General features: G+C 38.1%; 2 protein-coding genes across 2 annotated transcripts; both read right to left on the reverse strand.

Moving 5' to 3' along the window:
• Positions 1–4,322: 4,322 nt before the first annotated feature.
• On the reverse strand, positions 4,323–9,406 carry rpl13 (ribosomal protein L13). The gene is made up of 6 exons (XM_083558644.1): positions 9,255–9,406; positions 8,618–8,734; positions 8,001–8,142; positions 5,545–5,718; positions 4,653–4,709; positions 4,323–4,522 (listed from the first exon to the last, which is right to left on the reverse strand). The coding sequence occupies exons 2-6, from the start codon at positions 8,719–8,721 to the stop codon at positions 4,364–4,366; spliced, it is 636 nt and encodes a 211-aa protein (XP_083414770.1). The 5' UTR covers positions 8,722–8,734; positions 9,255–9,406; the 3' UTR covers positions 4,323–4,363.
• Positions 9,407–17,616: 8,210 nt separating this feature from the next.
• Positions 17,617–23,420, reverse strand: gcshb (glycine cleavage system protein H (aminomethyl carrier), b). The gene is made up of 5 exons (XM_083557817.1): positions 23,159–23,420; positions 19,931–20,010; positions 19,274–19,337; positions 18,925–19,056; positions 17,617–18,735 (listed from the first exon to the last, which is right to left on the reverse strand). Exons 1-5 carry the CDS (start codon positions 23,304–23,306, stop codon positions 18,641–18,643), a joined length of 519 nt encoding a protein of 172 aa, XP_083413943.1. The 5' UTR covers positions 23,307–23,420; the 3' UTR covers positions 17,617–18,640.
• Between the last annotated feature and the right edge of the window lie 1,580 nt (positions 23,421–25,000).

Raw genomic sequence — 25,000 nt, forward strand, 5'->3', positions numbered from 1 at the left:
AAAAAGTTTCTTAGTTTCTTATATTTATTAATCATTACATTTCAGTTTGCATAGAAAAAAAATCACTTTATGCAAAAAGAACTCAAATGAAGGGTTGCACAAGGGGGAAAATGCAAAAAGGATAAATCAAGAAATTAATCAATGGTTTAAGGTAATGAATCCCATAAACAAAATTTATAATATATTCAATTAAAATATCAACTTCCAAGTGTTAGCGACTTTGCTGGACTAATATGTTGCATTTATTCTGCTTTGTTTAAATAATGAATTATATTTTGTTTATTTGTTTGTTTGTTTATTATTTCCAAAAAATAACTGAACCTTTTGAAATCTTTTTTACTTTTGAACGAATAGAAAATGAAAAAATTTGCAAGACTTTTCTGCTTCGAGTGCATGCCTAGCTTTAGCTCAGAAAGAAACTTGCTTAGTTTCCTTTATTTCATTTGGCTAATGCAATGCTTTTTTATTTATTTATTTTTTATCTTAACTCATGACCAGATAAAGTTCCTTGGCTGTTACATATAAATACATAGTGACTAGTATTAAACAAATGTGTACAGTATATCTGCTATAATGTAAGTAAGACTAGCACATGTTCCACAACATCAAATACAACTACAATTGATAAAAAAAGCTCGATCTTCTCGTATTCTTTATTAAATATAAAAAATACTTTGATATTTTTTTATAAGAACATAATTATTTACAGGGTGGGAACCACCAGGCAATTGATCGTTTTACTATAAACACCTCGGCCGAAAGTGTTTTATTTGCTTAATTAATTACAGTAAGCATCTCTAATACAATATACAATTTCTGTTACATTTCTGTTTGCATTTGTAAGCTACAGCATTGAACTGCAAATCCCATTTAATGCATTTTACTTTTCTTTGTGTGTTGTATTGTAGGTTTCATTTGGTTCGGAGTGGATTCAGCTGCAGATGAAGTGTTATATTATGATTTCATGACTTGATCAGAATCCAGAGGGAAAAGACTTGTTATATAAATATGCAAACGGAATGATAAACACTCCAACACACATATAGAAGTGAAGTACAAGTAGAGTACAGCTCCTGCAGCCTCTAAAAAAGAGTAAAACACTACCTTCCCACAGAACAAGTCACAGCTTATAAAAGCACTACTCATGTCATTGGATATATGTGTGTGAAGTGCCCTAACATTCGACCCTTTACAGTACTTTTCCATCCGTCTGTCCACTTTCCTCATTCACACAACACGATAGACAACAATCAGTCCACTTCTGCTCTAAAATGGGAATTGATTGTCCCATGAGGACAGTTGTGGTTAGGTTTTGTTCATAGGCTGTGAAAGTGATGAGTCTAATTACTTGCTTTGCTGCGCTGTTCGTTTTGCAGTCAGTCTGCTATTTAAGGAGCACAGAGTGTGCAAGAATGCCAGCAGCGCCCATGTGTTTCCCCAATACGGCACACAAACCAAACTAATGATATGGAAGCCCTGCTGTTATTGCTCTTCACATTCTATTGGAGGCTCCAGTGTACCTATGGGGATTGCATGATGCAGAGGAGAAGCTCAGTCAAGGCCAACAGACCCTTGGACATAAATGATTGTATTTTTTTCCAGTGCAAATCATCTTAAATAAGACGGAGAGTGTGTACAATGTGATACTCGATTCATCATTTAACAGTTTAGGAAACTTAGGTTAGTTTATTGACGTCTTTGTGCACCCAGTGTTGTAAGTTTAATGCTTTAATGTGGTAGGTAGCATGCAATATGTTCTAGAGGATGCAATGTAGATGAACCGTTGCATCTGTCTTATTCTGGCCACACACACACACACACACACACACACACACACACACCGACTTGTATTATTAGTCCAAAGCAGGACTCAACAGAAGGTGCATATGGAGAAATAAATGTACAGGTTTTACAGCATAAACATTTGCACACCAAACAAAAAAAATCAGTTCTTTATGTATTTCTGTTGTTTATTTAATCATACTGTATTTTTATAGTTTTGAATTTGCTACAGTCACAGTGCACCAATTAGTATAGACTATAATCCAGCCCTTAGAGTAGTTCACTAAAGTATTCACTATAAGTAGTCACTGTAGGATACTAAAGGAAAAGAACCCTCATTGTTAGCGATAATGACAAAGACATATCTGGGAATATGATTAGTAGTAGAAACTTGTGCTGAATTCTTATGAACCTGTAATGCTAAAGACCTCAAGATCATTTTAATTCATTCCATGTTCTGTCTCACAGTGACATTTAATGAGACCAGTATGCGTCTCAGGGTCTTAAAGCTACTGGCCATCATACATCACAGAGAAAAAACCCAGCACCAGAATATGAATAAGATGTCTGTGTATGTGGCCTCCTGACTTACAGCAAGTGTATAGTATCTGGAACTATCTGTCTTATTTTACATTGTTTAATGTAATTTCAGTTTCACCCAGGTGAAGGTGGGTTCCCTTCTTTAGGAGCCTTTTCCCCCAAACTTTCTTATTCCTTTCAGATTTCATCAGTTTTTTCACCTACAGCTTGCTCACTAGGAACCTCGATCCAGATTTCTCTAAAGCTGCTTCATGCTTGATCCTGATCACATTACTTTCTATGCAGAGTTTCTCATGCTCTTCACATGTCTGTGTGGGTTTCAACCCACCTCCCACAACAACAAAAAAAACATACTAGTAGGTGGACTGGCTAACATTGCCTGTAGGTGTGATCACACTTAGTCTTCATGGATAGCAAAGTCAATTGTCCACAAAAAAAAAAATATATATATATATATATAATTATAATTATAATTAAAGAAAGCAAGCAGGCAAGCAATTGTTTCCTTAAAGCATCTGTGATCCATCCGCACTCCTAGCGCAGGTTCATTGGTTGTTGCAATGAGAAACACTAGCTAAACCAGATGATCAGAATACTTCTACACTATATGGCCAAAAGTCTGTCGTCCCGAAACTTTTATATGCTATAGATGTACAGATTCTCTTCACTCACACTAAAAGTGCCAAACAGTGCTCCAGCATACTCAAAAATAAATTCACCAGGCCATGGTCATATTGGAGTGGAAGAGCTCAAGAGTCCTGCACAAAGTCCTCACCTCAAACCTACTGAACACCTTTTGGGATGAACTGTAGCAATAACTGAACCTCGAACCTCCTCACCCAATTTCGGTGACCGATCTCACTTATGCTCGTATAGCTGAATTAACACAAGTCCCACAGCCTCCTCAAAAGAGTGGCCTTTAGTTCTAGATTTATTCCCCATGTTCTAATAAAGTTTAATCAACACATCGAAATCGGACACTTGGTAATCCGAATGGCAAGTGCATCTAAACTGTAACTGTGTCAACTTTCCTTAGACTCAGAACTAGCAGGTTGAGAAATGTGCTGAAAATATTGACTTCCTTGTGATCTAGCTTGCAATTTAAAGCAACATTTATTTTTATTTCCCAAATAAGCGTCTAACATGCAAGAAAGGGCTGATTATACAATATTTACCATCTGTAAAAATGAGGATACTCGGTGTGGAAATGTGAAATGCTGCCATCAAGTGGTGCGCATAAAGAATTGCAGTCCCTGTAGCACATTAGCCCATGTGTTGGTGTCCTTTAGGACTGGAAACAGCACCCTAAAGTTGCTCCATCCTTGAGTGTGACTCTTTTGCTTAGTATTAAATTTCAGCACAACAAAGCAACATCAGGGTCCTTGACTAAGGCCTTTTACCCTCAACTGCCAAGCTGTAAATCACACTTTGGATAAAGGAATCTGCAAAACGCTGCAAATTTAAACTTAATTATACAAATTGCACTATATACCATCCCCAGCCACTCTCAGTGCCGGTCCCAAGCCCGGATAAATTGGGGAGGGTTGCGTTAGGAAGGGCATCCAGCGTAAAAAACGTGCCAAATCAAACGTGCGGAGGATCCGCTGTGGCAACCCCTAACGGGAGAAGCCGAAAGAAAGTTATACAAATTGCACTATATACACGTTATAGGCATATATGATCACAACTCATGGGCTTCCTGACACAGATTTTGCAAACAGATTCCTTAAGGTTCAGTCATAACTATGATAATATACAAGCTTATTTGATAAACCTTTAAACACTCTAAACTTAGTGTCAATTAAATTTAGAGCAATGCACCTTGTAGAAATAAAATGTTCATTTTAAAATAAAACCTTTCTTTTAACAAAAACCTGTCATGATACAGTGTACCTAGAGCCCTAGTTTAGACGTGTATGTGCAGTGTTGTAAGAGCACCGTGACAGGTGTGAGAATTGCTTGACATTTAAATTACGAACAGAGGTTTTGCAAATCGCAACTTTGTGGAGAGGCTTTTATTATGTAGCATACAAATAATGGTCTATTTCTTCTTCTCTACATCCTGCTCAGCGGCCTCCTTTGCCCTCTTGGCGCGGATGCCGAAGAGACGAGCGTTGGCACGAGCCATGCGCAGGCTGGCAAAAGCCTTGAATTTCTTCTCTTCCTCAGTGATCATGCGTGCCTTCTCCTTCTTGTGCACCTGCAGCAGAAAATCCACCGATAAGAGTTAAGCATGGGAATAAACTACAGAAATGTGGTAGTTTAAAAAGTAGAGCTGTAAGCAAGATATGATGAGGGGTGATTATACAGGAAAAAAGAAAAATACGTACGTTCTTAATTGGCATGACTGGTCCAGTAAGCTGTGTTGCCATCTTGATCTCTTCCGCCTGCAAAAAAGATTTAATAAATAAGAGTGTACAATACTAGTCTCAGGCATCTAAATACATTAAGGGATGTATAGAAATTTTTGCATGTGTTAGACTGCAAGACTAGATGGAACTGGTACCAGAACGTGATTAAAGTTAAACGTGTGTTAGTAGCACACTGAACCACTAATAGTTTTAATGTTGTATATTTAATGTCCTGCACTCATTTCACTGTTGCATTTGCACTCTAAATAGTTTTGCTCACTGTGACATGTTGAATCACGGTCCTGGACAAACATTTTGTCCGTGTATACAAGCTACATGCAGGGGAAAAACACCCACGTGACACTGTAGTTGCTGTATTTAATGCTTTTCACCCAGTCCAAATAATAAGTCACTCCTGCCACTCTTGGTTTTGTCCAACTGTCCCTGCTCTACTATGTCCCATAGAGCTTTATTATTTTTAGTAATGTCAAAACACATCCAACAAGACATTTTTTGACAGTACAACTGCTTTATACGGAGTCCCAACTGCAGGTATGAACTAAAGTTACAAGTGGGAAATAAAAAAAATGTTGGATCACACTAAGAGTTGAAGTAATTAAAATGTGATTTAGACAAACATATAGAGCTAGACATTTGACTGGACATTTGTCTGATATGACTGATCCATCTAAAGCTCTTTTGGGATTACAGCATACACAGGATTTAGCATCATCTAATTTAAACTTTGTGCAGGTTTAAAAATGTGACTACTACCTGTATCTTAGTTAATAGCTAATAAATATTCATCAATGTCTAAACCTGGCAATACAAATCATTAAAAAATTGCTGCATGCAAAGCAGTATCACTTACAGTGCTGTCTCCCTTCTTGGGTGCAGTAGACTTTCTGGGGAAGAGGATGAGTTTGGAGCGGTACACCTTCAGCCTTTGGACATTGGCGTGCAGGGACTCTGTGGATCTGTTGCGACGACGTGGGTCGACAGCAATGCCGATGGTGCGGGCCACTCTCTTGTTGATGCCAACAGCCTGAGACAAAAACAAACCATTAAATATGATCGGTCACAATTAAAACAGGATGACCAGCCATGTCGAGCACATCAGTCATCAGAACAAAGGGTTCAAGGAGAATCATCAAATATGTACAGAGATTCCGGAGAATTTGTCATCATCTGACTGTTGCTCGAGGACAAAGATGTAGAAAGGTATTCTTTACACAATTATGCAGAACCCAAAATTCCAGAAATGTTGCAAGTTTAGAAGACATGAAAACTAAAACTTTCAAATCACATGAGCCAATATTTTATTTACAATAGAAAATAATGTTAAAACAAATTTTACTTTTTTTTTTATTTAAAGCCCGCTACAGGTCTCAAAAGTTGGCACGGGGGCAACAAAGAGCTGAAAAAGGCAGACATTTTGAAAATGTTCAGCTGGAAGAAAATTTAGCAACTAATCGAGTTAATTGACATCAGGTCTGTAACATGATTCGCTTAAAAATAACAAATAAAAAAACCCTGAGAGGCAGAGTCTCTCAGAAGTAAAGATGGGCAAAGGCTCTCCAATCTGTGAACGAGTGCATAAAAAGATTGTGGAGTACTTTAAAAACGTTCCTCAACATCAAATAGACTTTGCATACATCTATAGTACATAACATGAAAAGATTCAGAGACTGGAGAAATCTCGGTGCGTAAGAGACAAGGCCAAAGACCTGTTGGATGCCAGTGGTCTTCGTGCCCTCAGACGACACTACATCACTCATCTCACAGCATGATTGGGTCTGACATTACTGAATGGGCCCAGAAATACTTCCAGAAACCACTGTTGGTAAACACAATCCACCAAACCATCTGCAGACACTATCTAAAACTCCATCATGCAAAAAGGAAGCCATAATGTGAACATGGTCCGGAAGTGCTGTCGTGTCCTGTGGGCGAAGGCTCATTTAAAATGGACTGTCAAAATGGAAAAGTGTTCTATGGTCAGACGAGTCCAAATTTGACATTTTTGTTTGAAATCTAAACGCAGCAAGTGAAATCACAGACGATGTACCCTCCAGGCTAAAGAGGAGGGAGACCTTCCAGCGTGTTATCAGCGCTCGGTTCAAAAGCAAACATAAGTGCATACATTATGGGCAGCTTAAATGTTTTGGAAGGCACTATGAATGCTGAAAGGTATATAAAGGATTTAGAGCAACAGATGCTCCCCTCCAGATGACTTCTATTTTAGGGAAAGCCTTACATATTTCAGAAGAACAATACAAAACCACATGCTGCAGAAATACTGCATTACAACAGCATGGCTTTGTAGTACAAGAGTCTGGGTGCTGTAATGGCCTGACTGCGGTCAAGATCGTTCACCAAGAGAACATTTGGTGCATCATTACCGAAGAATACGCCAAAGACGACCACAAACTCTTCAGCAGCTGGAAACCGATATTCAAACTGACGTCTTCAAACTGTTTTGAAAAGAAGAGATGCTACACCATGGTAAACTTGTCCCCATGCCAACTTTTTGAGACCTGTAGCAGACATCAAACTTGAAATGAGCTCATTTTGTGCATAAGTGTAAAATTGTAGTTTAAAATTGTATGTTCTGTGTCTTCTTTGTATCTATATTTCAAATATATGATTTGAAAGTATTTTGGTTTTAATTTAATTCTAATAAAAAAAATAAATAAATCCGGAATTCGGGTTGTAAAAATGCACCCAAAAAAATGCATTTAATGTTCAAAAATAAAATCAGTATTTTACACAAAATTAGGGACATATGTAAAACAATTTTATATCCAACACTAATCAGGTTTTTGGGGCAAAATAAGAGTTATGCCCCATTACCATTTATCCCATAAGTTATAAATCTGTACATTGTAGTTCCTTATTTACTTTTTATTTGGTTTACTATGCCATTGTGTGTATTATATTCTCTTTCATTGTGTGACTCTGGTTCTCTGCACTGTAAAACAAAGAACCAAAGAAAAATGCTTTATATTGAGTCATCTGAATATAATGTGAGAACCAAAGAACCTTCAACAAGTAACCATAGAGTGAACTCTGTAGAGCACTCCATCAATGCAAGTTTTAGATTAATAAATAAATTTTTTTTTTAAAAAGCACAATGTGTGACAATAAATATTCAAATGATCAATTTTTAAAAATTGCCTATTAAGGTGTTCACAACTCAGCCAGTCGAGAATCATTTATACCTTTATATATTGCTTTTTTTATATTCTATAACAGTAAAGATTAAAGCATCCACAGCCTTGTATGTAGACATTAGAATTATGACAAAAATGATGAACACAATCGCACCTTCAGCTCTTCCAGGGAGAAGCCCCGGCCAGCGCGGACCTTGTTGTGATAGCGGATTGTCGGACACCTGACAATGGGCCTCAGGGGTCCAGCAACTGGGCGAGGGGCAATATGACGAGCCTTCGCCTGACGAGCCTTACGTCTGTAACAAAGCGTCAGAAAAGCAGTTTAATGCAATATCAGATTAGCATTATATACTGTGGCACATCAGCCATGATTGCGGAAAAACAACCCAACCTGCTTTTTAATAAACAGCAGCAATTAATCTCAAATATAGATATTTATTGAGCACAACAGTCATCAGCCAAAAGGGTTCAAGGAGTATCATCAATAGATGTACAGAGATTCCGGAGAATGTCATCATCTGACTGTTGAGCGCGCGCGCGCTCTCTCACACACACACACACACACACACACACACACACACACACACACACTTAACTCAACCTTCTCTCTCAGACCACCCTTTTTATTTTTTTTTCAAGAACAGGTTTACATGAAAGAGCAGACAGAAAAGGGCACAAAAGCACGAGAGTTGATGTCTAGTCAGATTAATGAGAGTGAAGAATTCTTCAGTTTGATGCTATAAGAGATGACCGAGCTGAAACGTGACCCACCTGCGGAGTTTTCTTGCTGGTTGGTTGAACCAGGTGCGAACTCTCTTCTGCCAGTCTTTATGGAAGTGAGGGTTCAGGATCATTCCATTCCGGCTGGGGGCCATGACTGTTTATTTCCTATTCCAAATACACAGTAATGTTAGAGATGAGAAAACACAGCTTTCAGTGCGCACCGCACCACACACACACACACACACACACACACACACACACACACACACACACGCGAGAAGAAAACCTCACTATATTCCTGCAGTTAGCATTACTAGCCAACATGGCCACCAGGTAGCGACCTCTAGCAGCTATGAGACACTAGAGTGATAAAGAGCAAGTGTGGATTTATATGCTTATAACGTGAAATAAAAATACACACTGCATGTGACTGACTAATGAGAGGAAAATGACACGCATCCCCTATACACTGTTTTATTACAACCCGAATGTGTGCGTGTGTATACACCGCCAATTCTCCATTTAATTTCTCCCCTTACACACACTCTACACTCTCCATACTCATCAAATCTTACACACAACAAACCCCACGAGACTCCTGACCCACTCTGTGTGGTGTAAAAAACACACTCGGAAAGGATTAAAGCGGATAAAATTGATAACTAAGAAGGATGAGTTCACATACCGTCCAGGCGGAATATGGCCGAAAAGAAAAAGGAAGTTGAAACGCAGAGGCTTATGGGATATGAGGCAGACAGCCTATAGGAACAACGGGTTTAAAAACCAAACCGGAAGTGTAAAGCGTGAATCAGCCCGAACTAAAGTAGTGCAGTGCAGGGGATTATTATAACTAATAACATGCTTTTATTAGTTTTATAATTCATTTTTCAGTTCATTTATTTTATGTTCGACAGTTATTTATTTATTGCTTGTTTGTGTGTTAAATAAAGGGTTCACAACACGGTTTAATAATGTTGACTTTACACGTCTAATATAATGTCTAATATAAAAAAGGGGGAAAAAACAGACCTTTTTGTTCTTATTACTATTATTGTAACTATTATTATAAATACTATTGGTTTCGTTATTAGATATTAGTTATTATTTCGTTGCTGTTTTAGGTTTACAATAATGAAACAATATTATTATTATTATTATTATTATATAAAATTCGATAGTTACATATCAAATTTCTAAAATAAAAGACATTTTCTAGTTTCTTTTACTATAATGACTATAGTTTACTGATTATTAAGACTTTTATTATTATATTATATTATTAATCTTCTTCTTTCGGCTGCTCCCATTAGGGGTCGCCACAGCGGATCATCCGTCTCCATACCACCCTGTCCTCTACATCTGCCTCTTTTACATCAACTACCTGCATGTCTTCCCTCACCACATCCATAAACCTCCTCATTGGCCTTCCTCTTTTCCTCCTACCTGGTGGCTCCATCCTCAGCATTCTCCTACAAATATAATTCATATTATTGAGACACTAATAATGGAAAAAAATTATATACTATAAATATACTACATAATATAGATAGATTATTATTATTATTACAGTCGAACCCACTTACCTCGACCTCGGTTAACTCGCCAACCCTATTAAGTTGACGTTTTTGAAGTGGAACCGCCAAATTATGTCGCCGAACCCTAATATCTTGAGCACAAGGGGGGCAAATTTGCTACTTAATGTCGGATATGTCAGGAATCCCCCTGCCACGCCCCCTTCGGCGGCGGCATTTCCCGAAGCACCCTGCTTCTTCCCCCGTGCGCTCGTCACAGTCATGCTGATCACACACACCTGACTCTCATTCACTCACTCATCCCCGCTTCTATTTAAGCCCCTCACCTCCACACACTCGCGGTCCGTTATTGTTTGTGCATGAATGATGTGTTGGTTCATGGCGATGTGTGATCGCGTATACGTATCTCGCTACGTACCTTTCTTCTCGGACTCCCCATTCTCTCAACGGCACCCCGGATTACCCCGATCCTGCTGTTTTCCATGTTCACGCGGTCTGCACCACGTTTATCTGTTGCTGCCCCGCGCTGCGCTTTCCATAGCGTGGATCCGTGGATTCTCTACACGAACTGTCTCTGCTTTCACAGAACTTCTTGGACCGCGCTCCCGGAGCGCACCACTGGATATTGCTGCTATGCCACAAGTATTGGTGGATTAGCTCCTGAGTATTCTCAATAAACTTTGTTTGCGTTTACTTCGGCTTCCGCCTCCTTATCCGCATTACAGGTTATCTCGATCCGCATGACCAATCAAACAAATTGCGGCAACGCTGTTTTGTAACAAAACCTCCAAAAACACGTGCATATTTTCATTTAATATCGCAAAACATGTACATAAAGAAATTTCAAGCACGTTAATATATTGCCGCCATATTGGTTTTCGTTTATTTCGATCATCGGTTCCCTCAACGATTTTTGGCGTCCCCTAGGCCGGCGACATAACCGGGTTCCACTTTATTATTATTATTATTATTATTATTATTATTAATATTATTATTATTGATGTTGGAAACAACTTTGGTCACAAATATAAATAATTCAAAAGGAGGTTAACCGTGAAAGTCGTTGCATTTCCGAGTTTAAATCACTTCTTCTTCTTCTTCTTTCGGCTGCTCCCATTAGGGGGTCGCCACAGCAGATCATCCGTCTTCATACCACCCTGTCCTCTACATCTGCCTCTTTCACACCAACTACCTGCATGTCTTCCCTCACCACATCCATAAACCTCCTCCTTGGCCTTCCACTTTTCCTCCTTCCTGGTGGCTCCATCCTCAGCATTCTCCTACCAATATAACTCATGTCCCTCCTCTGCACATGTCCAAACCATCTTAATCTCGCCTCCCTCAATTTGTCACCAAAACGTCCTACATGTGCTGTACCTCTAATAAACTCATTTCAAATCTTGTCCACCCTCGTCACTCCCAATGAAAACCTTAACATCTTCAGCTCTGCTACCTCCTGCTCCATCTCCTGTCTTTTACTCAATGCCACTGTCTCTAATCCATACATCATCGCAGGTCTCACCACAGTCCTATAAACTTTCCCTTTTATTCTTGCAGATACCCTACTATCACAAATCACTCCTGTCACTCTTCTCCACCCACTCCACCCTGCCTGCACTCTTTTCTTTACTTCCCTAACACACTCTCCATTACTTTGCACTGTTGACCCCAGGTACCTGAACTCCTCCACCTTCTCCACCTCATCTCCCTGCAACTGCACCACTCCACTGCCCTCCCTCTCATTCACACACATGTACTCTGTCTTACTCCTACTGACTTTTATTCCCCTTCTCTCCAGCGCATATCTCCACCTCTCCAGGCTCTTCTCAACCTGCTCCCTACTCTCACCACAAATCACAATATCATCCACAAACATCATAGTCCAGGGAGACTCCTGCCTGACCTCGTCCGTCAACCTGTGCATCACCACTGCAAACAGTAAAGGGCTCAGGGCCGATCCTTGATGCAGTCCAACCTTCACCTTGAACCAGTCTGTCGTTCGTACTGCACACTTCACTGCTGTCACACTGTCCTTATACATGACCTGCACCACCCTCACATACTTCTCAGACACACCTGACTTCCTCATACAATACCACAGCCCCTCTCGGCACCCTGTCGTACGCTTTCTCTAAATCCACAAATACACAATGCAATTCCTTTTGTCCTTCACTATACTTCATCAACATTCTCAAAGCAAATAAGGCATCTGTGGTGCTCTTCCTCGGCATAATACCATACTGTTGCTCACAGATGGTCACCTCTTCTCTCAGCCTGGCTTCCACTACTCTTTCCCATAACTTCATGGTGTGACTGATCAACTTAATTCCCCTGTAGTTACTGCAGGTCTGCACATCTCCCTTATGCTTAAAGATCGGTACCAGCACACTTTTTCTCCATTCCTCAGGCATCTTCTCACCTTCCAGAATCTTGTTAAACAATCTGGTTAAAAACTCCACTGCCATCTCCCCTAAATATCTCCATGCTTCTACCGGTATGTCATCTGGTCCAACAGACTTTCCACTCTTCATCCTCTTAATCGCTGCTCTCACCTCCTCTTTACTAATCCTATCCACTTCCTGCTTTACCATCTTCACACCATCCAACCTTCTCTCTCTCTGATTTTCCTCATTCATCAGCTGCTCAAAATACTCCCTCCAACTTCTCAACACACTCTCCTCACTAGTCAACATATTTCCATCTCCATCCTTTATTGCTCTAATCTTTTCTCATCACTCTGTCGATCACACTTCTGTTTTGCCAACCTCTTTCCTCTTATGCTCTCCTGCACTTCCTCATTCCACCCCCATGTCTCTTTGTCTTACTTTCTATTTCCAGATGTCACACCAAGTACTTTTCTAGCTGCCTCCCTCATCACTCCTGCAGTAGTTACCCAATCCTCCAGCACCTCTTCACCACCACCGAGCCCCTGTCTGACCTCTTCCCTGAACCTCACACTACAGTGAGGTTCCCTGAACCTCTCCTCCTCTTCTTCTTCGCCTCCAAAACCATCCTACAGACCACAATCCATGCTGTCTAGCTACACTATCCCCTGCCAACACCTTACAGTCTCCTTCAGGTTGCATCTCCTACATGAAACATAGTCCACCTGTGTGCACCTTCCTCCACTCTTATACATCACCCTATAATCCTCATTCTTCCTAAAATATGTATTCGCCACTGCCATTTCCATCTTTTTAGCAAAATCTACCATCATCTGCCCTTCCACATTCCTCTCCTTAAAACCAAACCTACTTATCACCTCCTCATCACCTCTGTTCCCTTTACCTACATGCCCATTAAAGTCTGCCCCAATCACCAATCGTTCTTTCCTAGGTACACCATCTACCACTTCATCTAATTCACTCCAGAATCTTTCCTTCTCCTTCATCTCACAGCCCACTTGTGGAGCATAGGCACTGATGACATTTATCATCATTCCTTCAACTTCCAGCTTCACGTTCATCACCCTATCAGAAACTCTTTTCACCTCCACTACACTCTTACTGTACTCTTCCTTCAGAATCACCCCTACACCATTTCTCTTTCCATCCACACCATGAAAGAACAGTTTAAAGCCACCTCCAATGTTCCTGGTTTTACTCCTTTTCCACTTGGTCTCCTGAACACACAACACATCTATCTTTCTCCTCTCCATCATATCAGCTATCTCTCTCCCTTTACCAGTCATAATAACAACAATGAAAGTACCAACCTGAACCTCCACTCTCCTCCACTTCTCCTTCCCTGCCGTCTCTGTAGACGTCTTCCTCCTCTCCTTCTCCTCCTTCGGCCAACAGTAGCCCAATTTCCACCGGTACCCTGTTGGCCAACGATACCTGTGGCGGTCTTTCGTAACCCGGGCCTCGACCGATCCGGTATGAAATTCCTATTTGTGATCCGCATATTCGATTTGGCACATTTACGCTGGATGGCCTTCCTAACGCAACGCAACCCTCCCCGGGCTTGGGACAGGTGTTGTGCCTAATTCAAACCCCCGGTCTGAAATCAACACCCCCTTCGCGTGCACGCGGACAGTACCGCCGTATTTCCTGTAGATGGCACTAAAAACACGGAAGGTTGGGGTCAAATGTTTTCCTAGTCCTAACGTCAAAAGATCTATTTGAAGAAAACGTATACAGCTTCCTGTAAATGGCAGAATAAACTCAGGAATGTAATCATTAGCTTTTAAAACCACCTGCGTGAAATCTAACCGCGTATTTATTTTGCGTTAATACCTAGAGTAACTAAAATTACTCGGATTCACAAGTAAAAAAACATATTTAAATAGTTAATTTTATTTTATTAACATGGACATAACCTGAAACCCCCCCCCCCAACCCCACCAACAAACACACCTTGCTGTGATACACCTACACAAGTAATAATGTATGTGTAAAATACTACATTTAATCTAACAACATGGACAGCTGTATTATTTAGGCAAGCTGAATGTAAACCCCCTGCCTGAATTCTTCCCCCCCTTTATTTCTTTTTCTTTCATACTCAGAGTTACCAAACTTGCTGTGATACACCTACACAAGTAATAATATTTAATGCACAAAGTTTTGTTCGATTTATACAGACAGTTCTATTTTTCAAAATGTCCAAATATCTCGAGCTCATGCATGTAAAACTTACAAATCCATACAAAATAAAAATCCACTAATAGAAGAGGTGTATAAAAAGTGTTACTCCTTTATTTCTACTTTTGACAGGCATGACACAAAAAGTGCACTTGTGATGTCGCCTGGTTACATGATTGGTGGTACCACCGATTGCAGCAGTCACAGGCAATCTGAAATGTAGAGAAGACATAATTTTCTTCAAGGCACTAGACAGACACTGTAACCAATTATTCAATTGTGATAGATAGTGAAAAATCTTGCCCATAGAAAACAGTAAATACCCAGTTATTATCACCACTTTTCTCCCCACAGACATGGCACAACTGGATCAGGTCATCTAAAATAACCAATTCAAGTGAGAAGATTTTATGATTTGCATTGAATGTACAGTCAGTGAATATACATTCAAAATGTACATTGCAAAAGAAAATATATCGTATTTAAACCAAACGTACAGGTACATTTCTGCTAAACAAGCAGGTAGTCAAATGAGTTGGTGAGGATGATGGCAGATAGGTGTGGTGATTAAGAAGGATGTGCAGTTAATGACTAGGGAGGAAATGTAGAGAAGAGACTTTCTGCTGAATAGTGATCATGAACAGTTGTGCTCCTTTTTTTTGAGGCTGCTATGATTTTTTCAGGATTCATTTAAGAATGTAAAAAAATACCAGCATTTATCTTAAATGGAAATCTTTTCTAAAATTATAAGCCTATACAATCACTTTTTATTTATTTAACACGTCCTTGGTGAAAAAAAGTAGGCTATATTTTCAAAACAAAAAAAGGAAAAATTCAACACTGACCCAAACTTGTAGTATATATATATATATATATATATATATATATATATATATATATATATATATATATATATATATATATATATATATATATATAATTAGACCAATTGTTTCCACCATTGATAATAAATCAGAATATTAGAATTAATTCTAAAGGCTTGTGTGAAATAGAGGGGGGGGGGTAGAATTCAGGCAGGTGGTTTACATTCAGCTTGCCTAAATAATACCCCCATAAATAATACAGCTGTCCATGTTGTAAGATTAAATGTAGTATTTTACACATACATTATTACTTGTGTAGTTGTATCACAACAAGTTTGGTAACTCTATTTATAAAGGAAAAAGAAATAGAGCGGGCGTAGAATTCAGGCAGGGGTTTTTAAAAGCTAATGATTACATTCCTGAGTTTATTCTGCCATTTACAGGAAGCTCTATACGTTTTCTTTAAATTGATCTTTTGACGTTAGGACCAGGAAAACATTTGACCCCAACCTTCCGTGTTTTTAGTGCCATTTACAGGAAATACGGCGGTACTGTCCGCGTGCACGCGAAGGGGGTGTTGATTTCAGACCGGGGGTTTGAATTAGGCACAACACCGGCACTAAGAGTGCACTGGCGTGTGCCTCCCTAATGGCTGGGTTTCCGAGTTTAAATCACTAGGGGGCGCAAATAATTAAGCGTGTGTTTACAATGAAATAAAACTGCCCTGAAAGATTTATGGAGTGAGCTAAACTTCATCTACGTTTTCATCTTTAGCCTTCTTTCTGTGAAGACACTAAACACACAAAAACCTACATTGTTATATTTTAACATTTAAAGATTAAGATTTTATTATTATTTACGGTCAAAATTACAGTCATTTGCCTTTAAAAAAAACCACATTGCATATAAATTATGCAACACTTCAAGCCATTTAATATTTAGGTTCGTGTTAGGACTTTAGGTTTATTCTGGTGTACAGTCAAAGTACAAATACAGAGCAAATTTTTCAGGTTCATATTAGTAATGCTTGGCCTAAAGACCTTATAAAATATAGAAACTGTTTATTATTGTTATTAATAATCTAAAAAAAAAATAAAAAAAAATTACAGAAAAGCACACCATACAGACTAATCACAGACAATTCAGAAGGCCGAGTGATTCAATCTTTGGAGCAAGTCAGATCCATAAACTTCTGCAACCTTTCATAGAAATACTCGCACATCAAATGGAAAACGAATAAAGTGAAAAGGATAGATAAACACTGTGAGATGATTTACTAGATGATCCATATCTAGTCATGGTATAAACATCAATGAGATAAAGTTTGTTAATTTGCAAATGACGCCATGGCTTTTAGAAAGGCGCTTCAATGTGCATGTAAAATGATTTGAGTATATTTAAGACTTTCATACAAGGACAGACCTGTGAGAAGTATGTTTTTTAAAGATATGTTGATAGCTTGATTTCCAAAGGATCATTCAAAGATGGTGTTTCCATGAACACCGCCCCCCCCCCTCAAACACACACACACACACACACACACACACACACACACACACACGCACACACACACACGCAGCAGTTCATTAATCATTAATAATCCCCCCACTGCAACCCATCAGTTTCTTAATCTAAGGTCAAAGACCAAGGTGTTAAAGTATTTCCTGTCCTCGTTAAGCATCTGATAAGTGACTGGTGTCTCTTTGTACATAACAGGACAAATTAGTATACTTTGATCTTTGTAAGTTGCAATTAAACATGCACAAAGGTACTTGATTCATCAAGCATGCAGGAACAAAAACACTGCGATATACACCAAGGACTGAAAGATGAAATTCATATGTAGCGCTTATCTGAATTTATCTGCTCTACAGCCTCATGTAACTGACTTCATAGAATATTCCTGTTAGTGCACATTATCCTCAGTTCTCTGAATTCCTAGTAGAACAAGTACTGTCACATAAGCAAGAAGCTTTTAATTGAATAGGACAACTAGGAGAACAGAATACTAAAAAATATGTACATTTGAAATACAATACAAAACAACACAAGGGAGTAACAAGTGAGATAAGTGTGAAATGTGGAAAAATAAATGAAAGTAGTGGTTAATGAATTGAATAAAGGATACTCCACGGCTTGGTGCAAGTTATATAATTTTAATGCGCTCTGCTGTGCGGTCAGGCAGCTCTCCACCTTGTCATGCTTTAAAAACACACACATAACCGTGAATTATCCTTTGCTTTTTTATTTATTTTTTATTTATTTTTTTTTACATATTTTAATTACACATTTATTTAAAAACACATCCAGTTCCTTTGAAGATCAACCAGAAATACACTAGCAGATTATCCAGGTTTGTACACCTTTGCACACATGCACTGTTTAGAAGTAAAAGTCTGTTTGTTTTCAAGTTAGTTTTGTGTTATTTACTTTTTTAATTTATGTTGTTGTATGCAGCACCTTGGTTTTGGAGAAATGTTTCGTCTCACTCTTGTTCTGTACTGCATATGGTTAAAATAGGAACGACAGTAAAGCCACTTGACTTGGGTACCATTAGAATACTAATTTCAACACACTACAGTTTGGGACTCATTAATTCTCTCGGACACCTTTTAGCACAGATAGGATGCGAAATAGGATGCAGCATTAATCTGTCATAAATGCTGAAATATTGGAACAGGAAAATAACACAATTACATGTTCTCAACTCTACTGATACCTTTTGCAGGGAAACACCTGAACTCAACAACTCAAATGCAAAATGTCTTTTAAAAAGTTTATTGATTATACCTGCTGTCTAGTAGCAAAATCCCATTTATTAAAATATAGAGAAGCAGGTTACACAATAAACTTTAGTGTCATTACTGGTGTCCTTTCGTTGAAGTAAAATTCAAAAGTAAATTTACATCCTTATTTAATTCCAGCTAAAGCGCCAATGTTCCAATTTTTTTTTAAAGTACCCAAAATGGCCTACAGGTAGCTCAGAGGTATCTACAGGTCTTGTACCGCAGATCTCTTCCAAACATTAAAACTCTATAATCATAACATTTGAATTTGCATTGGGCTTTTGGCACTACAATTTCTTAATATTCAAAACACAAAGTAGATTTAACACATAATTCAATTAAACTACTCCAGTGACTTGATGTATTTCTCATAGGCAGCTTCATCCATAAGGGCTTCCAGTTCTCCAGGGTTTTCTATTGTCATCTTGATCAACCACCCTTGAAGACAGGAGAAAGAGTTAGGAGAGTACACCACACACACATATATGCACACACACACACACACACACACACACACACACATACACACACACACACACACACACACACACAAATACACACAAATACACACACACACACACACACACACACACACACACACACACACACACACACACACACACTCACCACGCTCATAGCAGGACGAGTTGACGAGTCCAGGGTTTTCTGTCAGTTCTGTGTTGATTTCGGTGACTTTTCCACTCAGAGGCGAGTACAGTTCACTAGCGGCCTTCACGCTTTCTAACACACCAAATTCCTCTGAGAGACAATGATTTGAAGATGTTGTGAAGCCAAAAATTAAACATTCCTTTTCTATAGCATGACTTGTGAAACAGAATCCGCATTTTTTTAATGTACATGAATGCACTGATATTATTTTTTTCTATATGTGCAGGAATATCATGAAACCGGAAATAATGTGGCAGGAGAAATTAATGAAAAAAGTTTAATATTTTCATAAAGCATTAGAGCTCACCCATTGGTTGAAGCTTTGTTCCAACCTCCGGCAGACCACAGTACACCACATCACCTAAAGCTTCCTGTTATAATATTATAATACAGGGAAATTATATATATATATATATATATATATATATATATATATATATATATATATATATATATATATATATATACATACATACATACACACACACACACACACACACACACACACACATATATATACATAAATAAATGTTAACTCTACACAAAAGACTCTCAACAATTTTAACTATAGTAGCTTAATCAGTCATTATCTATCTAATGTTACACTTTCATTTGCTTGGAGAAGGCAACTCACTGTTCTTATCATTGTTGTGCTTGCAAAACCCTTTGTCAGGATACAGCACAAAATGTATTAGGGACTGCTCCTAAATTGCCATGTGTTGTTATTGGAAACAGAACTGAACTCTGGACAGAGTGAATATGTTTAAAATGTCATTACTGTGACTGTTACTTCACGTGGTTGCCCTGCAGTGTCTACAGAGTGATGGCCAAAGGGCAACCATTTGGGAGATTAAATAGTTGAACTAAACTGGTTAGCCATTTCAGAGAAACTGGACTACACTAATAAATATTAAACACTGTAAAATCTCCTAACAGGAGCAAATTACTGACGGGAAGAACGTACCTGAGCATAAGCGGTGATTCCAACTGTACCAACATCTCTGTCTGCTCGTACCCATTCGTGTTTGTCTGTAAACCTGAGAGCTGCACACAAAACATGTGGTGATTTTAAACTAAACATGCACTTTAAGCGTATTACTCCAAACTCCAAACACTTTAGCAGTTTTTTTTTCTATCGCTTTACAGTCATATCTAGTGGACAGACAGAGAGACATTCAGGGAAATAATTTCTGATTTATTAATTTGTACATCTACTAATATACATTCAGCTACATCTTAAACACCATCACTGTTCACTCTGAAGTGATTTAGACATTTAGTCTGTCCAGCTTTGAACACTGCTCAAACACACCAGCTTTCAAAGCTTTACCTTTCATGCTTATACCCCTGTCAATACTATCACATTCCACTAACTACCCAAGCTGTAACTCACTGTACAGCACTGTACCTCTGTCGTTTAATCTCACTGCAGTCTGTGAAATCTGTATAAAGTTGTTTACACCAACACCTAGTAATAACAATGTCATACTGCGATGTAAACACTGCAAACAACCAATACTGTAATTTATCACAGGAAAAACAGCATCAACCAACCAAAAAAATCAACAACACCAACTGCATCACTAATAATTCAAGAAATGCATTTAATGTGTCTCAGGGTACAGTTTTAACCATTTAATACTAAATACTTAAACTTCACAGCAGCTGGTAACTAAGAATTCAATTTTAAATACTGAACAAGTGCAAGTTGCTGAAAAAGCTCCAAAATTGCATATTTAAAAATCGTCCCAAGTTTTTTAATGTCATGATGCACAATGTTTTGTTTTCTGAGACAGTCGTCAATTATAAGCATAGAAAAAAGCCACTCCTTCACTCAGACTGTAAAAAAGCCGAACACCATGTTCTATGCCTTTCAAAACACAAGCTCTTTCCTAAGGCAAAATAACCTCCCGTCATGTGACAGACTGTAATTCTCAGTAATTAGAACACCTTCATGTCAGGACCATACTAAGAACTGAGAATGGGTGGAAAATAATCCAGTCATATGTGCATGGGTAAGGTGTTTCCCTTTTCATTATCCCAATGCTAAAAATCTTGAATGTGAATGAATGTGGAGAGAGGGGAAAAAAATTATTGCAAAAAAACCTTGCACATTGCATACTGCAGCCACACTTGGAATTCCCTTCAGGCTAATAAAATGCCTCAATGGTTCCCAACACATCATAAAAATTCAGGTTTAGACCAGAGTGAGAATGGTGCGGAGATGTGGGAAAGCTGACATGATCTTCTGGAAGCAGTAAATGTTAAAACCTGTCAGACTCGCTCAAGAACTTTTAAGTCATTTTAGATGATGAAATATTAATGATAAAGCTTGTGCTGTACAGAAGAGTGAAAATTTAAACCTTCACTTTAGAAACTAAAGGTTCCTGAAAGCTCTTTAGGAAACTGAATTATTATAGAAAAATATTAATTTAACTTAAATGTTCTCAAAAAATAACCATCAAATGGTGCTGATTTTACACACATACCAATAGACCATTTCTATATGAGAGCATAAGTACAGTGGTAATTATCCCCCAATCTGAAACAAAACATCAACCCACAGCCAAAAGGAACGCAGCAGAGATCATATTTCAGGTGGGGGTTTTTTTTGTCATCAATCCAAAGCATAAGGTGAAATTATTATCTGAATAGTAAAAAATATATGAATATATAATGAACTCCCAAAACCATCTTATACCTACAGCAACTTCAGAGTTTCATGTAAACGGGATACTGTTCAATTTACTAATGGTCTCTTTTTTTCTCATTTGGATTTATACATTGTGTTGTGTATATACTGTATAGCAGTGTTGGGCAGTTACCAGTAACGCGTAACAAAGTTACTTTCTTTTTAAAAGTAACGCGTTACATTAGTAGTTACTGTCAAAAGTAACGTGTTACTTTTAAAAATAAAATAACTTTGTTACCGTTACCGTATGGTGCGTTACCCGTTACTTTTTTTTAATGAATGAATTTCGGCTGAAGCGTAGACTACAGCATAACCTGCTTACAGCAGAGAAGGATTGGTGGATTACCGGATTACCCTCTGCTGTGTCTTTCTGGTTCGAAACTCGTATCTACTGTGATAAACAGCAACTCCAATCTGTCAAAGCTCCTCCAGGAACTCCATGCTAGAAGCTAGAAGCTAACCCAGTGTTCTGTTCTACATTGTTGATAGTTTTCATACTTCAGCTGTGAAAGGAACATGTTTAAAAACTCAAAACAACAGCAGAAGCCACTTTAGTGTTTGATTCTGAAGCTTGTTTTGTTATTTATTTCAGAAATCCTTGTGATATATTCAGTTTGTGCTGGTCTGACTTTAATAAAATAGTGTTTAAAAATCACTTTGTGTTTAAGTCAGTTTTGTGTTTGTATAGATCATAACGCATAAAAGGGCATTAATGGGAACATTAAACATCGTTCTTTAAAAAAGTAACTAAAAAGTTACTTTTAACAGTAACGAACTACTTTTTGGTGTAAGTAATCAACAAAGTAACTAAGTTACTTTTTGAATCAAGTAATGAGTAATTGTAACTAGTTACTATTTTTTATTAACTAGCACAACACTGCTGTATAGTATAGTATGTCTCTATTCTTTTATATACATTTGCATTTATATATTTGCATTTATTTTTTCTTTGCTGCTGCAACAGAGAAATTTCCCCACTGTGGGACGAATAAAGGTACATCTTATCGTATCTTATCTTATCTTATCTTATCTTATCTTGCTCATCTCAGGACCCCTGTTTATAGTCAGATCATTTCTTCAATATACTGAAAGGTTTATATTCGAACACCGATACACTCTATTGATAATCCCACCATCCAGGATCAAGACTTTGGGAGTTTTTTGTTCGTTATTTTCGAGTGAACTTTTTACTAAAGGGTGATTTTTTTAATCACTGTCACTTTGAGACTTTTTGATGTTGGCAGTTCGTGTATCTGACTCATGCACAGCAGTGCTGGGGTGAGGATTGATGATCTTTATTTGTTGTAAAGAACAGAAGAAATACTTCTGTACCAAATAAAGTAGACACAAGCAGGGCGTTTACTATTAACCGGACTGACCAAGAGATCCAAACTCAGCAAAAATTAACAAGTAAGTCGACATTTAATCGAAACCGGTTCAGGATATATGGGTGTTGGTGTATTCAGGAAAATTGTTTTAAAAGAAAATTGTTTATTTTACCTTGGGAAAGCCAGGAGGTCGTGCAGAAAGTCCGTGAAATAGATCTACTCGTCCTTCTTAGTGTCTGGGACCCCACGCTTCTAGGCAGTGAGCGCAACACTACTGGAAAGTTGCAGGAAAAGCGGCAGAACGTCGCGCACATCGCCATCTTTATCCCTCAATGAAACCGCACCACACCGTGCGCGCTCCCGACGAGGGCGGACGCGCGCACCCGTTGGCCAGAAGACAAACTGTCTGGCAGGTATCACGTTCAAGTTCACCGTGGATGATAAATCTAAAATATGCATGATTGTATAAAGAGGTCGATTTCAATCAGGGATGCATGGGAGCGACGTGCCTTACAGAATACAATATTTTTTATTTAATCTTTTTTAGTGTTTTAAAAAGAAATCTAGATGAAATAACTCACTTTCAAAGTACATCGATTAGTTGCAACCGATTCATTGTTTAATCCATGAATTGGAATCGGATCATTTAGAGTGACCTTTAAAAGTAATAATTTATTTAGAAGACAAAACACAATAAAAACATGGATCTTTCCACCCAGTCGAATATGTGCATTAATCTGGCTGATAAAATATTGTGTATTGGTTATAGGAATTACGACTCATATTAGTGAGTCCTGACAATCGGCTCAATTTACAAAAAGAGTCGACTCTTGTAGCAGTTTCAGTCGATATTCTGACATATATATTTGCACACACACACACACACACACACACACATTTATACATATATAAAATGTGAAACATGCGGCAGCAAGTTTTTTTTTTTTATATTTCTCTGAACCTCAATGCACAAGGAAACTTGGGTGTTATAGGAAACATATGTTAATAATATTGGATTCTTGAATGTTCTAGGAATTGTGGGATCAAATACTTACTTACAAATTAATTTATAACCCTTCTTTAACCTTTTTTATTTTCTGGATTTTTTTTATTTCTTTTCTTTCTCTCTCTCTGTTAAAATAAACTTAGACTGCAAGAGTTCTAGACTGCTCATTTCTTTGTAAGGGCATAAATGTACAAACTCAGCCTATCTATCTATCTATCTATCTATCTATCTATCTATCTATCTATCTATCTATCTATCTATCTATCTATCTATCTATCTATCTATCTATCTAGGCAAAAGTATTCGCTCACCTGCCTTCACATGCAAATGAACTTGATTAACATCCAATTCTTAATCTATAGGCTTTGATATGATGTTGGCCACAAGGTTTATTAGTGTGTTAATTTTTTTTTACCATTGACCCAGAAGTGCATTTGTAAGGTCAGACACTGATGGTGGACGAGGAGTCTTGGATCACAGTCTCCGCTCTAATGTATCCCAAAGGTGTTTTATCGGGTTGAGGTCCGGACTCTATGCAGGAAAGTCATGTTTTTCCACACCAAACTCACTCATCCATGTCTTTATGCTTTGTGCACTGGTGCAGTCATGTTGGAACAGGAACGGGCCGTCCCCAAACTGTTTCCACAAAGTTGGGAGCGTGAAATTGTCTAAAATGTCTCTGTATTTAGTATTAAGTTTCTTTCACTGGAACTAAGGGGTCGAGCCCAACTCCTGAAAAACAACCCCACATCATAATCCCCCCATACCCATACCACGCTGGAATCCACTGATTTGCTTCTACAAATGTTTGTAGTAGCAGCCTGCATGCCCCAGTGCTTGATTTTATACACCTGAATTTAATGATTTGGATGGGTGACTTTTGGCAATAGTGTAATTTATATATATATATAATATATATATATATATATATATATATATATATATATAAAAATAAAATGAGAGAGAGAGAGAGATATTTTATAAATATAAAGACAAAACAAATATGGG

The sequence above is a fragment of the Silurus aristotelis genome (genome assembly GCF_946808225.1).
Source record: "Silurus aristotelis genome assembly, chromosome: 13".
NCBI lineage: Eukaryota > Metazoa > Chordata > Actinopteri > Siluriformes > Siluridae > Silurus > Silurus aristotelis.